The sequence below is a fragment of the Cloeon dipterum genome, chromosome 1, assembly GCF_949628265.1.
Source record: "Cloeon dipterum chromosome 1, ieCloDipt1.1, whole genome shotgun sequence".
In the NCBI taxonomy this organism is placed as follows: Eukaryota; Metazoa; Arthropoda; class Insecta; order Ephemeroptera; family Baetidae; genus Cloeon; species Cloeon dipterum.
Genome location: NC_088786.1, coordinates 10883903 through 10898876, shown reverse-complemented (window position 1 = coordinate 10898876; position 14974 = coordinate 10883903). Strand labels below are relative to the sequence as shown.

At 37.5% G+C, this 14974-nt stretch overlaps 2 protein-coding genes across 3 annotated transcripts; one reads left to right on the top strand and one right to left on the bottom strand.

Moving 5' to 3' along the window:
- Positions 1-92: 92 nt before the first annotated feature.
- On the bottom strand, positions 93-4354 carry LOC135934013 (protein Wnt-10a-like). 2 transcript variants are annotated; one of them, XM_065475501.1, is made up of 7 exons: positions 4162-4354; positions 2622-2851; positions 1625-1777; positions 1271-1500; positions 904-1115; positions 521-685; positions 93-427 (listed from the first exon to the last, which is right to left on the bottom strand). In XM_065475501.1, exons 1-7 carry the CDS (start codon positions 4263-4265, stop codon positions 253-255), a joined length of 1269 nt encoding a protein of 422 aa, XP_065331573.1. In that variant the 5' UTR covers positions 4266-4354; the 3' UTR covers positions 93-252. The 2 variants fall into 2 exon arrangements, with proteins under 2 accessions (XP_065331573.1, XP_065331574.1); XM_065475502.1 differs by having other exon boundaries at positions 2622-2848; positions 4162-4353.
- A 1963-nt stretch (positions 4355-6317) lies between these two features.
- On the top strand, positions 6318-9836 carry LOC135945498 (macrophage mannose receptor 1-like). Its single transcript, XM_065493232.1, has 17 exons — positions 6318-6391; positions 6693-6717; positions 6773-6822; positions 6879-6978; positions 7510-7772; positions 7840-7873; positions 7925-7986; positions 8047-8146; positions 8200-8444; positions 8498-8540; positions 8596-8648; positions 8711-8810; positions 8864-9126; positions 9184-9208; positions 9265-9341; positions 9400-9499; positions 9557-9836. The coding sequence occupies exons 1-17, from the start codon at positions 6320-6322 to the stop codon at positions 9799-9801; spliced, it is 1857 nt and encodes a 618-aa protein (XP_065349304.1). The 5' UTR covers positions 6318-6319; the 3' UTR covers positions 9802-9836.
- Positions 9837-14974: the final 5138 nt, after the last annotated feature.

Here is a 14974-nt window from a genome sequence, read left to right as displayed (position 1 = left end):
TATAAAATTAATTAAACGCTTCTCTCGGCCCGTTTTCAAAGCCTATTCTCTCGTTCAGCTTGGGTGGACGCAAATGAGAGTGCAATTTGCTTTTTAGGTTTGCTGCTTTATTATTATTTGTTAGTGTATAATAGATGCAATAGACACCGGCTGACTAACATTTAACATTCTAAGGAACATGGATTAAAAAATGAGCTTAGAATCTGGTAATGAGCAAACAATGTATATGTGGGTTGGGAGAGCAAACGGAGTTCACTTGCAAACTGTCACCTCCTCGTCTATGGTGCAGTTCTTGCACATCACTTGGCAGCACCACTCAAAGCGACACGAGCATTTTTCGTACCTTTTTACCGCTCTGATTGAGTCGTAGCCGCGTCCACAGCACATGGTATCGCATCCGTCAGTGCCTGTGCTTGATTTATTGCACCTAGAACGAATTGATTTTATCTTTATTTATCTTATTCACGAAACCTGTTTATTTTAATTAAATTCCTGTGTAAATTTGTCATGAAAAGCTCACCTTCTGCCAACTGTGCCTGGGGAGTCATCAGCTTCATTGCAAAACGTCGGTGACTCCTTGAAGTAAAGCAATTCTGAGACATGCGGTTCCATGTGTTGGTTTTTCAAATGCGTGCTGTTTTTCCACAGATAGTATCGCCTGGCCCGCCCGCGAAGGAAATTTATGCTGTTGTGCAAACATAATATAAGTCCCTGAAAAGACGAAATCATCGTGCAAAATAAAAAATAACATTTATTCAGTCACTTAAGCAGTAATTCAAATTCTGCTCTTCACTCATATAGGTCAGCCATCAAAATTAAGGAAAAGGATAATATGGTAAAATGTCGTGCACACTGTGACAGAAATGAAAAAATATAGTCAGAGATGCTAGTCGATAAGCAAACCTATTGTCAGTCTCTTCAGCGATTTCCATCTCATTTCTCCCTGCATTTCTTCCAAGGTTGTCCTGCTTGACGAATATGGCCGTTTTGAACTTTCCCATTAAGGTGTTACCGACGCTGCGGAATTCAGGAATCCCCAGCCAACATGTGCTGAGTGTACAACTGCCCGAAACACCGTGACACTTGCAACGTTGTCGTGCGTTTTTTGATACAGCCTGCCAATCAAGTACATTTACAATTGATTGCCAATATTATTCATAAGGTAATTTATCAATTGAAAGCAATTAAGTAGAAAATACATAAAAAAGTAAGCTGAATAAAGATCACATTTTAGAGAAAATTTGAAAAAAAATAATAATTGATACCATACCTCCCTGCCTGCCCTGTAGTTGTGCAAAATCACGTCCGATTGCAGATCAGTTCTGCTCATTTCCCGCAAGTCAAGGAAAAGCTCTGAATACTTAGCTCCATAACGGAGGTTAGCAGGGCATCCCTTCCACTTCCAGCTGTTTCTTGATTGTTGACTCAGCCTTTCTTGTTGTGCAGTGTCATTGAACACTTCATTGAACTCGTAGGATTCCCCTAACTTGTAAATTTTAACTAAACCGGAAATCAAAAGAGTCATGATTATTTTTTTAATTAAATGCTAAAGACAGATTACCTGTTAAGTCTAGGTTTGTAAAACATTGAAAGAGGTGTTTTTTATGAAAAAAAATATGCTTACTTTGTGTTCCTTTTTCGTCTTTAAATTTTCTGCCGTCTCTCACATCCACCTCCCCACAGCATCCTGGAAGGATGCCTTTGTGACAAGCTTTAATAATTGCGTGCATCACGCCTGCAGACGTCAAGGCGTACGCGAAAGCAGATTCCTTGTAACCTGCCGACAAAATTAAATTAAAAATTACTGTGCCTGAAAAAATCATTTAGTACCACCTAACAGCCTAAGAGAGAGACAAAAATTAACTAGTCTCCAGACCAGGTATTTCCCTCCCTGGAAAATCTCAAATGCACTCGCGAGAATAAAATGGAGAAAAGGGCCGTACTTTAGGGTGTTTGCGCAACCACAATTGTAAAAGCGGCGCCGGGCATGCTGCAATTCATACCCCGTATATTGTGTTATGCTGCGGCTCGTAGGGGCTGAGTGTGAGAGAGGGAGATAGAGAGAGAGAGAGAGAGAGAGAGAGACAGTGTCGCGTGCATGAGGACTCATGTAGTGCACACGGTGTACGTACAGGCAATTAGTCACTCTTGTTTCATTTTCACGCCCACAGCAGTGATGCTGTGGAGTGGCTGGCTGGCTGGTCGGGAGGGTATTTCGGTGCACACGCCGTGCTCCATTAGCACGGCAAACCAATGACCCCGCCTGCTCGCGCCAGGCTCGTCGCCGCTACTTGTCACACTCGCTAATAAGGTGTTTTCATTACCGTGCAAAACAACACCCTCGAAAGCCATCCGCGCCCCCACCTCTTCCCTTGCATCATCCTCTCATGCTTACGCTGGACCGAAATAGAAAATCCCTCTACAATGGCATTAGATGCAGTTGGTTCTATTTTTAAAATTTAATTTGAATAAAAATTCAACGGAGGATAAGGTTTTTTATTAATCAAATACATAGCTCCCAATAATTTAGCTTATTGCTTGGTGACGAAAATCGTTTGTGAAAATTTATTTTTGGGGGAATCTACATAGATGCACCGAAATGGTGAAAATTATGACCTCACCCTTATTCAACAGCGAAATACTGCGCTTTCTGCTTTTGGTTTTGTGCAGTGAAGAGCAGTTCCATCTGTGCCACCGCAATTGGTGTTGGCATTCATCCATGGCCATCTCCATGCCCTGAAGGACAACTGCCGCTTCCTTGGGCTTCTCTGACCACATCATTCGCTGCTCTTTGCTGAGTCCTTGGAAATGACGCCATTTGATTACAGCCGCTCCTAAATCGAGCTGTCTTCTTAACCAAATATGAAACATAAGATCACCACAGCCTACATTAATTCAGTTAATTGAAATTTTTCGTTTTAGTTTACAATGGTACAGAGAACTGCGTTAAATTTTATATTAATTCAAAACCACAAGCAGAGAATTACAGGAATAATATTCACATGCTTAAACTGTGAATTCTTCCAGTCGAAATTTTATTTTTCCAAAGTTAGAAAGAGATATTATGATTCCAATTAGACAGAGAGGTAATATCGGCGCCATATGTGATTATTTAGCAGTAGTAAAATTTGAAGGAGCACTTCAAGCAGATAAGCACCAGTTGGTTAGAAGTCTCTTATTTTTAAATATATAATAAAACGCGACCCATGTTGTTAAGCAGTCTATTTGAGCAAACACGTCATTAGCAACTTTTTATCTTCTGTAGTTTGAACACAGAGATTTTTTGCCATAAGATTTGGACCACGATTTTTAAGGTTTTAAGGATATCAGGATCAACAAAGCATTATTGACTGCTAAGTGTATAAACACTTTAAAAATAACTTAATATCAACAACTCATAGTTACATAATTTGCATTCTTGGTGCTTACGGAATGGCAAGCTTTTAGTGATAATTGCTCTAGGGTGCTACAATTCTTGTATTATTACAAACAAAAGGAGTGAAAATTGGAATCCAGCAACTCTGCAAAATTAAAAATTGGCAGCTACACTCGTGCACTTCATGGGACCCTTAAAGGCAGAATTTGTTCAAGAAAATTAAATTAAAGCAGCTATTTTAAACAATTTGAGAGGTAGATAGCCAAAAAATACAAAGGATTACGGTAGGATGCTTCAGAAGAATAAAAAACACCACAAAGAAAATTGTTTCCTTATAAGCCAAATTTTCTCATCCTATTATTTAAATGTTTGTAATGAATACATGTACACAAAATAGTTCTATTCATAACAATTGAAATTCAAAATTTTATGAAATAATAGCAAAAATATGTGCGCACATAAACCATTTCATTAAACCTAGATATAAAAATTGAAATCCACCCTAAAACCAGGATGGGCGGTAAAAATCGAAAAATTGAAGAGAACATGCGAGATGATTTCCCTCCTTCAAATTTCACTTTTAGCCACCTATGCTGGTAATAAACGGCACAGGGAAGAGCCATTAACTGTGTATCCTAACTCAAATAAGAACTGCCTGTAAAGTTTCTTCCTGCAGATTAAAATATCTAGAACGATGCAGTCCATATTGATTTTTCTTAGTTGATTTCAAATATTTTTCATTTATGCAGCTCGGTTAATGTAGGGCCTCAATCAGATTCGCTCACCTTGAAGGCAATGTTGAATTCAAGGAAGGCTGGGCGTTGGGCACGTTGACGGCCAACGCCAAACCCAGGACAATGCTGACCAAGTGAAACGAGACCCTGTACATCGCGAGCTAAGCCGACCTCATCACTGATCTCTTTCTTTGATCAAACTCAGTGCCGCAGCGGGGTGACATGCTCCCCATCACACAGAGATTTAAACGCAAGCGCTCATCACCCTTGCAGTGAGCATTCATCCCCTAATTGTAGTTTTCGCCGACGCTTTCGCGCGCAGACGACTCGCGCACACGTGCGCGCTAAATGAGGTATTTTTCCGCGACTAAATAGCGCATGCAATCAATTTACACGAATCGTTCTGCATTTAATTTTCGATACTTTATTTCATAAATAATATTTTCCTGATCTAAGCACTAATTAATCAGTGATTGCGTTTAATGAAATGTCATTTGTGCCACATAGAGGCCTCAACCTGCCGCGCTGCGCCGTGCCAGCCGGCAAATTTAGGGTCACATGGTCAACCGCCAGCCGCCGTGGCAAAGCTGCTCCGGCCACCTCAGCCGCCGGTTGAAAAGTCGAAAAAATTTATAAGTCCTTGAGACCGAATTTTCGCTTGAGGTTAGTCGCAGATTGTTGATAGGAAATGAAAAACAAGATTGCACCCTCGTTGATTTCATAGTGATTTTAATTAAGCTCGACCAGTTTCGGTGAATCTAGTCCACCCTATTTCATGAAATAAAAAATAAAAAATTCCATGTTTACCGAAACTGGTCGAGTTTACATAAATAACTCCGAATTCAACAAGGAAGGTCATGTTATTCATTTAATTGTCAAGAAATCGAGAAGTGCCAGAGAAAAAATGGTCTCTGGCCCTTTGGGTCGTTAAGCACTATTAAACTTTACTTTTAAAATTTTGTCAGCCGGTGAAGACATCTAGTGCCATACCATTTTACGGCTAACAAAAAGCTAATCTTGTTGATGCACAGCCCCCACTATGCAGTCCACGACACGTAAAAGACTTCATATTAAGAATCAGCAGTAACTATACAATGTTATAGTCATACGCATATCTTTGCTGATAGCATGGCATGGCACTAATATTAAGGAATAGTTGTTGTTGGCTTAGTAGAAATTATTAAAATGGTTTTCCACCGCACACATCAAACTGCTCAAGTGTTTATAATCAGATATACGTTAAAGTGGGTTAGAATTATCTCAATTATTTTTTTAGGGACTTTGATTCAATAGCAGGAATTGTTTTTATGAGCAGACTCCAAATTTTGTTAAATCTTTTATTCATGAAATTTCTTAATACAAATAAGGCAATAAACTCGGCTTGATGTTGTGCATTATGAATTATAGTTTTGATACTAATATAAAACATGAAAAGATATCATTTAATTTTTTATGACTACCACGAATTTTGAAACAAAAATTCTACTCCATAAAATGAATATCACGTAAGCAAGTCGTGTTAGTTTATCAATACGCTTTTACGAGGATTGTTGTTCCCAGAATACTCTTGAGTATCCTTTCATTTAATACTCAAGAAATTGCAGTCATGATAAGGTTTTTGCACGTCAAACGATTGGATTCCGCTTTTTCGATTGATTTTGACGATAATGAATGTGGATCTGACACATTACAGTTGAGTGCACACGGAGAATTTTGACTTCTTGAGCCACGAACTATGCTCGAACAGCGGTTCATTGTGCTGCATATTGACTGGCAATATATTTTTGGTAACTGCCTTCTGCTCTGCATTACAAATTAAGGCACCGACCGAAAAGACTCAGTCCTGGTCTGATTAATAATTTAGTAGCCAAATACTCGGCAGCAAAAATTTGACTAAGAAATATTCAAGCCATCCGTAGCGTCTCAAAGGATTTTCCCACGTTTAGAAGCAATAAAGAAATAATTTTGCACTTCTTTGCTAGGATCAGTAAGCATAGACTATTTAATTATATGTATTTTTGTAAGCGATAAGAGCAAGAAAAATTATCATTTATAGTACTTGATAAAAAGCAAATGCGTGAAAGCTTAACGAAATGAAGTGTTTTGCAAACTTCTTGAACATTAAATTGAGTTATCTATGTGTATCACTAATTTGTGATATAAATGAAGGCACTGTGCAAGATTGATATGCACATTTGGACTTGCGATCATGTGGTTGCGAACCACGCTATCGTTACTCGTGCTCCTGTGCACTGAGTTTCATCACATTAAAGGAGATGAAGTAAGTAATCAAATAAATTGATTTTTTAGATCTAACAGAGTTTGAGTGCAATTGCATTAAAAAATCTTATTGTTTTTTTTAACGGCAACTTTGTGACCATTCTGATGACCTTTAAAAGTTTTAAGTAAATAATGCGCCTACATAATACACGAGCGGTTAAATCGGTATTGTGGCAGTTATAACCTTATGCCTTTCACATTTTCTCATTACAAAATAATCAAATTTTATAGGTAAAATCACATGCAAAGCATATTTAAAAAATGTATAAACACCAACCTTGATCTAAAATTGAAAATTTCAGCTAGCCATATTGCCTGTGAAAGGAGGTACGGAATTTTAGGAACGTTAAATCGATTTTATTAATTATTTTTATTATTTAAGGTAAAAGCTTCACTTTTGGCAACAGTACGTACGATATATCCGGCCTGAAGGTATGCTATTTTTATTTTCACGTTGAAAAAACGAGTGAATGTTTACAACCTTGTAGTTTGATTGGTACACCTCAAAACTGTTATGCGAATTAGAAGGGAAGAAGTTAGTCAGCATCGAATCGGCTGAAGAGAATGTCGCAATTTTAGCTGAATTAAGTAAGTATTTTTCGTGTTAAAAATAACATAGCTTTAAATATATGCCTTTTGACTGTTCAATTCCGGTGATGCTCTTTGTGTTGCTTCGCCCCCTCTACTCGCAAATTATGAATTCAATTTTCAATATTGCGGCAATCATATGCATCAAAATTATTTTTTCTGCTGCTTAAATACTTGCTAATTCTTGCTTAGTAAATTATAAAAATATATATTTGATGCACAATGAAATATTAATTCATTATGGCTTGCTAATGAGCGCTAAAATTTTAACAGTGCAAAGGCAGTCTTTGCCTCCTTAACAAATCCGTAAATACGCTGAGGTTGTTAGTTCAAATTCTTAAAGGTCATATCACTTCAATAATCACAACATAATCTTAGTTTCAATTTTTGTTAATGCTTAGGAGAAATTCATTTAAAAATACTCATTGAACGAGATTACATTCGAATTTTCGGAAGCTATGCTGAATTGTGTAATAATAGCTAAACACAATAATCATTCTCAAAGTATTAATTTCCATTAAAAATAATTAGGTGGATACTCTGAATCGTTTTGGATATCGGCCACACTTCCAATATTGGTTCAGAGGGATTTCATAGATGATTTCTATTACTGGGACGGCACTGGCTCTGCACATGGTCCATACGTTAACTGGGCGTCAAGTTATCCAGGTGGCTCTGATGGGAACAAGGAATCTTGTGTTGTGCTGGAATACACGGAGGGCTACCAGTGGGTTGACGTTCCTTGCGACGGCACGAGCCCCCATCGCTATATTTGCGAAGGAAAAATTACAGCTGTAATAATTGCTAAATTTGAGCGATTTTTCAAAATTATTACAATGATGATATCTATTTCCAATATAGGAAACTCATCAAAAGGACGATGACGCTATAACTGGTGAGATTATAACACGTTTTTTGCATTCGGATATATTTTTTTATGTTTTAGAGGAAGAAAGAGGAAAGAGGTTTACTTTCGATGGCACTATATACGAGATCGCACCTCTCACGGTGATAATTTTGATCTAACACATTGTGCTTTATCAATTAATTGAATTTTCTATTTTTCAGTTGGATTGGTGGAGAGCGAAATATGACTGCAAAGCACGAGGAATGAAATTGCTTTCAATTGAATCTGAGGAGGAAAACCAAGCAATATTGGCAAACATCGGTAAAATATTCAAAACAAATTACATATAAATATCAATTTCAAAATATAATTAGGAAATTTTGCGGATGTATACCGCTTCTTCTGGATGTCTGGATCAGACCTAGGAAGTGAAGGTGGTTATTATTGGGATTCTACCGGGGAATATTTAGGACCGTACCTTAACTGGAATGAAGGTGAACCAAACAGTGGCGTAGATGAACATTGCACTGCGTTTGACACTTTAAGTGGATCATGGGGAGACGTAATTTGCCAACAGTACGCAAGATACATCTGTGAACTTCGTCCAACTTCTGATGAAGTACTAAGTAATTTGCTTTTGCATCAGTGAATAATTCAAGATATTTTATACAGACAGCTTTTTATGAAACGTATGAAACTGAAATGCTCGAAATCGGTAAGGCTTATTCTGGTTTTTTAATACCATTCTAAAAAGTTTATATTATTTTAAGGAAATGGCAGATTTGTCTTCCAAAATAGGACTTATGAAATATCAAAACTTAAGGTATTTTAGTGCTGTACGAAAGGTGGCTTATTTGAACAGTTTTTTCCCCGCAAAAATCACAGTTTGACTGGTTTACGGCGAAGCAAGAGTGCGCAATTAAAGGAATGGAACTTGTCAGCATAGAATCGGAAGAAGAAAACGATGCCATTTTACAAGCTCTCAGTAATCAAGACATGGTGAATTGAAAATTTCATGCAAATTGCGTCTCTCTACAGCTGATTACGAGGAATCATTCTGGATATCTGGAAACGACCAATTTCAATATTTCATTAGAGGTGCCCAAAATTACTTTTATTGGGACGGCACTGGACATTTCTTCGGACCATACGTAAACTGGGGAACAGGCCAACCTGACGAACAGAATGAGAGAGATTTGGAGTGTTTAATAATGAATCATGCTGACAATTTTACTTGGTACGACATTGAATGCTCATCTCAAGTTCTAAGATTCATTTGTGAGGAAGTTACTGTAGTTCAGGTACAATCAATATTCGATCATGTTATTGTTCAATTAATGCATTACTAACTCTTTTAGGAAGTTACAGTGGCAGATGATCTAGGTGTGTGTTTTAATTTTCATTTATTAATTTTATAACACTATTTTCTTTATCTATAGAAACGCTGGAAATCAAAACTGTATATGATTGGGATTTTTCTTTTGAAAATAGCAATTACTGGATGTCTTCTGATATTGTAAATATAACCAATCGAAATAAATTATAAGCTTATAGTAATGAAACCTAAAATTTAGGCAGAGTGGCATTTAGCTAAGTACTCTTGCGAGTCTCGTGGAATGGAATTGGTCAGCATCGAAACTATAGAAGAAGGTGCAGCAATCGAAGCCTTTTTGAGTAAATATTTTAAGTTCCAAAATGGTATTTGATGTAAAAAATAACTTTTTCCTATAGATAATTTCAAGAGTTACGGCCCGTCCTTCTGGACTTCTGGTACTGATTTGGGAAGATCGGATACATTTTATTGGGATTCTACAGGAATGGAGTTCGGGCCTTACTTGAACTGGAACGAAACTCAGCCAGACAATGGACACAATGGGGATGACAATTGCGTCTTAGTAGACATGACTAACAATTGGAAATGGGATGACGTGCCATGTTACTGGTTTATGCGTTATTTGTGCGAATCACATTTGTAAAATTAAATAAAAACATTTATTTTTCCAACTTAGAATCACAGGTTTTTTTATTCCAAACTTCAATAAAAGTAAGGCTGCTGCCAACTTGGTGTTTTCATTGAATCAAAGTGATGAAGAAAAAACTGCTAAAATACAAAAGGTGCATCCTCCAGAAAATGTAAAACTTCCGGGAAACAAAACTGTCTAGGAGAATAAGCTTCATTTTAGGGAGCCAAAAATCGAGCTATTCTTTTGATTGATGCATGCGTGCAGTGATTATGATTTACTTCATTTCATTTAAGGTCGAGTATGTCACAAACTGTGTTTTACCCTTTTTTCATAAAATATCAACCGCATCTTTATCATAAATTGATACCTCAATCAGCAAGCTTATCTTCTTTTCAACTTGTGCAATTTTAAAAATTAAAATCGCTGGAAATGTTTTATCCCATAATCTTTTTACTTTAGGGGTGTAACACTTCAAGCTTCTAGCATGACAAAATAAATTCATATCAATTTATGAATGAAGCATTTTTATTAAACACTTAAATTTTACAACAGAAAAGTTCTGGATATCAACGTTCACTACTCGTTTTTGCTTCAGCTGCTTGAGACAGGGTTAAATTGTTCTTATTACAGTCAACGAAAGAAATCCTTACAAATGAAGCATTATTCTTCATGCAAATATCTTTCCGTTCTTGGTTTCCTATAAATGTGTAATGTTTCGGTACGAAACTGTTGAAGAACTATAAACACAGATGGCACCTCTATTTAATCTCTCGAGAAAAAGAGAAGGGAGAGTAAATCTGCGCTTTTTAACTCTCTGGAAAGCTCACAATGGTTAAACATTAAGTATAAGGTACAACTCTGCTTTAGAGCACTAAAATGTGTTTATAATGAGATTAATGTTGAGAAACCAAAAAACATAATTATTTATTAAAATCCATCGAATATAGCATTTTTTACTGGACTCACTCTTTGCTTAATTTTAAAAACTGGATGGGGAGAGGGGCATTGTCTTTTTGGTCTCCTCTAAATAGAGATGCGATGTGCGGGCTCCAATTAACTTTTGCTCGCGTTCGATCGCTCAGGGCGCGCTCTGAAATAAGAATTATTATTATTACACGCGCGGCTCTTTTGGGATCGGCTGAGCGGCTGCTTTTTGACACGTCAGATAGCGCCGACAAAAGGGAATTGAGTCATTTTCTCACGCCCGGCCAGCAGGTAAAAGGCAGACCGCCGAGCCGACCTGGCTGCCGAGAGAAACGCTATTCACCGTGAGTTTGTGTGTGGCTTTTACATGCACACACACCGCGCGTCCCGTACATCATATATTTATGTATCTATGCCCGTTAAAATGCGGATTCAGTGGCGTGTTCAGAAGAATTGCACCAGCCTAATTGAGCCATTTTTACTTTTACTTGAAAAGCGCCGCTTCACACGATTTTTAAGAGAACAATTTTTCAACAGGAACATAAAATCTCAATATTTATCCGCAAGGAAATTATGGAAAGAAGTCTAGATCACGATTCAAATTTTCCTATCACACATCTCAAAGTGGATAAGCGGTTTCTGCGATTGAAACAATTTAAACAACAAATAATTATAAAAAATTTAAAAATTTATAGTTTTTAATAATTATTTGTTGTTATTGAAGTAACTTTTAAGTTTCCACATGCAGCAATCAAAAGTCATTAGATTTGAGTATAAAAGTTTTTTTAAAATTTTAATTATTGTTTTTTGTCACTAATTAAATATATAGTTGACAGAGAGAAAAATTGAGAGTTAGTTTAAAAACAAGAATAAAAGTTACAAGACATTTTATTTGTTCAAATGAGTGTTGCTTAAAATGGGGCTGTTGTATTTTTCAACAATGATTTTGTGATATTTTCTGTTGTTGGCGATTGCTAACGTTTCGCCACTGAAGTGCCCAACGGCGAGGTTGAAGAGCGGAGATTGAATAAGAAAAGAGAGGAAGAAGAAAAGAGGCACTTCTTTCACACCTCTTGTGCGTGTGTGTGAGCCACACCGCGTGCCACAGGCTGCGGCAGATGCGGTCCTCGCGAGAACGTGTGTGTGTTCTCTAATTATTTACCAACACCTTTACCAGCCGCCGCTCAGGTCGGTCCGTGTGCGTCCGCGTCCGTCGGTCGACCAACTCTGCTGATAGTGAATGGACCGTGTGATATTATTTGTGCCTAATTGGCCATTGTGCCGCGCGTGAATTATTGCGTCTTCTGCCGCTGAGAACCTGTAATTTTTTACAGAATGGTCGGAAATTAGGTTGAATGCTGCTTTTGTGGCGGAGATAGGTATTCTGCTTGTCCAATAATTGTAGGTCTTCTTTTCATGTGGACAGTTTTATGCGATGAAGAATGAATTGACTGTGTGGGGTATTTTTCACTGAGGTCCTGAATGGATTTGAACATGGGTGTCATGATTTACAGGTAAAGTCATTTTCTCTGCCTTTAAAAATGATTAAATAAATTTTCAATTATTAGTAAGGGATTTTCATGGTTGAGAAAATTTGTTTGTGGGCCCTCTTTATTGCATCAGCACTGATTTCAATGATTTTGGAATTTTTTAGGTACAAAAGTGTTTGCCTAAAATTTGGTCTGAATACAGTCCTCATGAAATCCTTATTCCCTAATCAATTTTATATAATAGACAGGTAATCTTCCCTCAATGTTCGTCTTTTCAAGTAAATCGGGAATAAGGTCGATTCGACGTACTTTCTTTTTTAAGTTAAATTATCAAATATAAAAAGAAAAAATTGATGTTACTCGTTTATGGCCTATTTATGAGTCGAAATTTAGTATTTTTATCTGTTAGCGCTAATGGTCTAGAGATCTGTAAAGATCTAGACTAGTTAGAGGGTCGCCTTGCGTCGTCATATTGTGTCTTTAAAACGATAATTGTCGCCTCGAGTGATTTGTCTCACAATCAGTCGTGTAGGGGTCACCTACCCCCGGTGAGCGTGAAATGACACCCAGATGTTGAGGGTGCAACTCTCACGTCTGTTGAGGGTAAATTTGTACTTGTTTTTCGTCCTTTCAATATAAATGGCTGGCACTGAAACCTTCTCCAGTTCACGTATTTATGTATAATTTGTTTTCTAAATGCTCCGTGATGTAAAGTTTTTCCTTTATTTTATTTTGTAACGTTGAATAGTAAGTTGCAAAAATGGCGAATTGGCAAAGCACGTAATGAGGTAAAATATTGATTTTTTTCATCGTTGTTTATCAAATTTACTCAAATAAATTTTGGATTTGTAAGCACGTGACTTATTAGCAGCTACTTTGCACGACAACATCGTTTGTATGTTTTGAAGTAAGTCATTGGGTGTCTATAGTTCCGCGCCACATAATTTTTCTTTGTTAGCAACACGCGAAATAGTTGATTCATAGTTAAGACAAGCTTTAGGGTGAACAAACAAATTTAGAAGCTCATCAACATAAATAGTTATTTCCAAGCTTCTGCTGCCGCCGAAATGCTGAATATTAAGATATAAGCAATAAAAGTTGTACACAGAGGCGAGTGTCTTGCACTCGGCCTCCTTTCAGCTGTGTGAGTGTGTGTGAGTCAGTAAGCTCTCGGCGCGGTGCTACCTTTGGACCTCCTGCGGGCTATTATCCCCCTCCTCGCCCGAAATTCACCTTGATCTCAGCCGACACGCAAGGTGGCTGCTGCGAAGATTCCTCTCGGACGAGACGCAAATGCCGCCGCCACAAGCTGCAAATTACCTGACGATTGATTTTGTCTACTAAATCAATTTGCATTGTGTGGGAGACGCGTTTACCACCACTCTGAAATGAATGCAGTGCTTGCACCCGCCGATGTGCATCTCAATTTTAGAGATTTGCTCTAACGCGGACAGACGCCATGGGTGGGCACAACAGGCGAGCAGTTTCACGACATTGTGTGGCACAAAACAACAATTACTATGGCGCCGCGAAGGAAGAAAAGGTGTTTAGTTGTAGAATTTGACATGTTTTGGAGCTATGGAACGTTTTAATACGATTATGTTCCTGGGCATGCCAAATGTTTTATTATGTTTCTCAACAGATTTAATGAAAAAGTAAATATATAAAAGGCATAACATTCATTATATCAAGCTTAAACACTATCGTCTACAAATAAATGCACATGGAATAAATAATTAAATTTAAAAATGTAACAAATTATTTAAAACCTGAATAAAAGATAAGTTTAAAAAAGGTTTTCGATAGGATGCAAGCATAAATAATTATCACGTTTTTTACTGTACATATTTATTTTCTTTGTATTCAAAGTTAAGATACTTATTTCCAATTTAATCTTAAGGCATAGATATCTTTATAGCAAAAAAATAACATCAGTTATCCTTCTAAAAGGTACACGCTTAGCTTCTTATATATATTTAATATTGTGCGTTTCTCAGAAAGTGCAAATAAATCTTGCGGATTTTGCGTCTCCTTTTTTCAGTACCCCGGCCTATTCTTTCCCCATAAAAATACTCGCGGAGCACTTGGGAAACCACGATAATTATCCTAATAAAACAAACGACCGGTCGGCCACTGGTCTATGATACACGCAGCACGTCGCGTCGCACGAGAAGAACAATGAATTATAAAGCACTTTTCGCATTGTGTGCTGCCGCTTGCGAGTGGAATGCTGCGGAATGTCAGGAATGATCTGTAAAAATCGCATTGGCACTGGATTTACGGCCTGCCCTCGCGTTGCATACACTCACATTATTTTCTCAACAGTAGCAACTCGTGAATTATATGCAGACACACGTAGAAATTGAGGCTATATGCCCACCGTGTACAGGGTGGTCCAAAAATCACTCGCAAGATTTGGACAACATGATTATTTGCTAATTTTTTATATCACTACCTGAGTATATTTTAGTAAGCTATTTTTCCAGTTTTTTTACTGCAACCTTCTCAAGATGTGTCATCTGTGACTTCTCAGGAAAAAATAATAATTAAATAAATAATGTTGAAAACTAACGTCTTCTAATTTTAAGTGCTGGTTAATATAGAGGCTGCGAAAGTCCGTTTGCTCAACAAATCGCAATCTTCGACTCAACGGTATTCTCAGCACCCAAGGCTGGACCAGGCTGAGTGGTCCACCCTATATGGAACGTGCATCAACGCAACCCGCGGCCAGAGAGTCACATTTATTTCCCTCAGAGATAGGTGTATTGGCC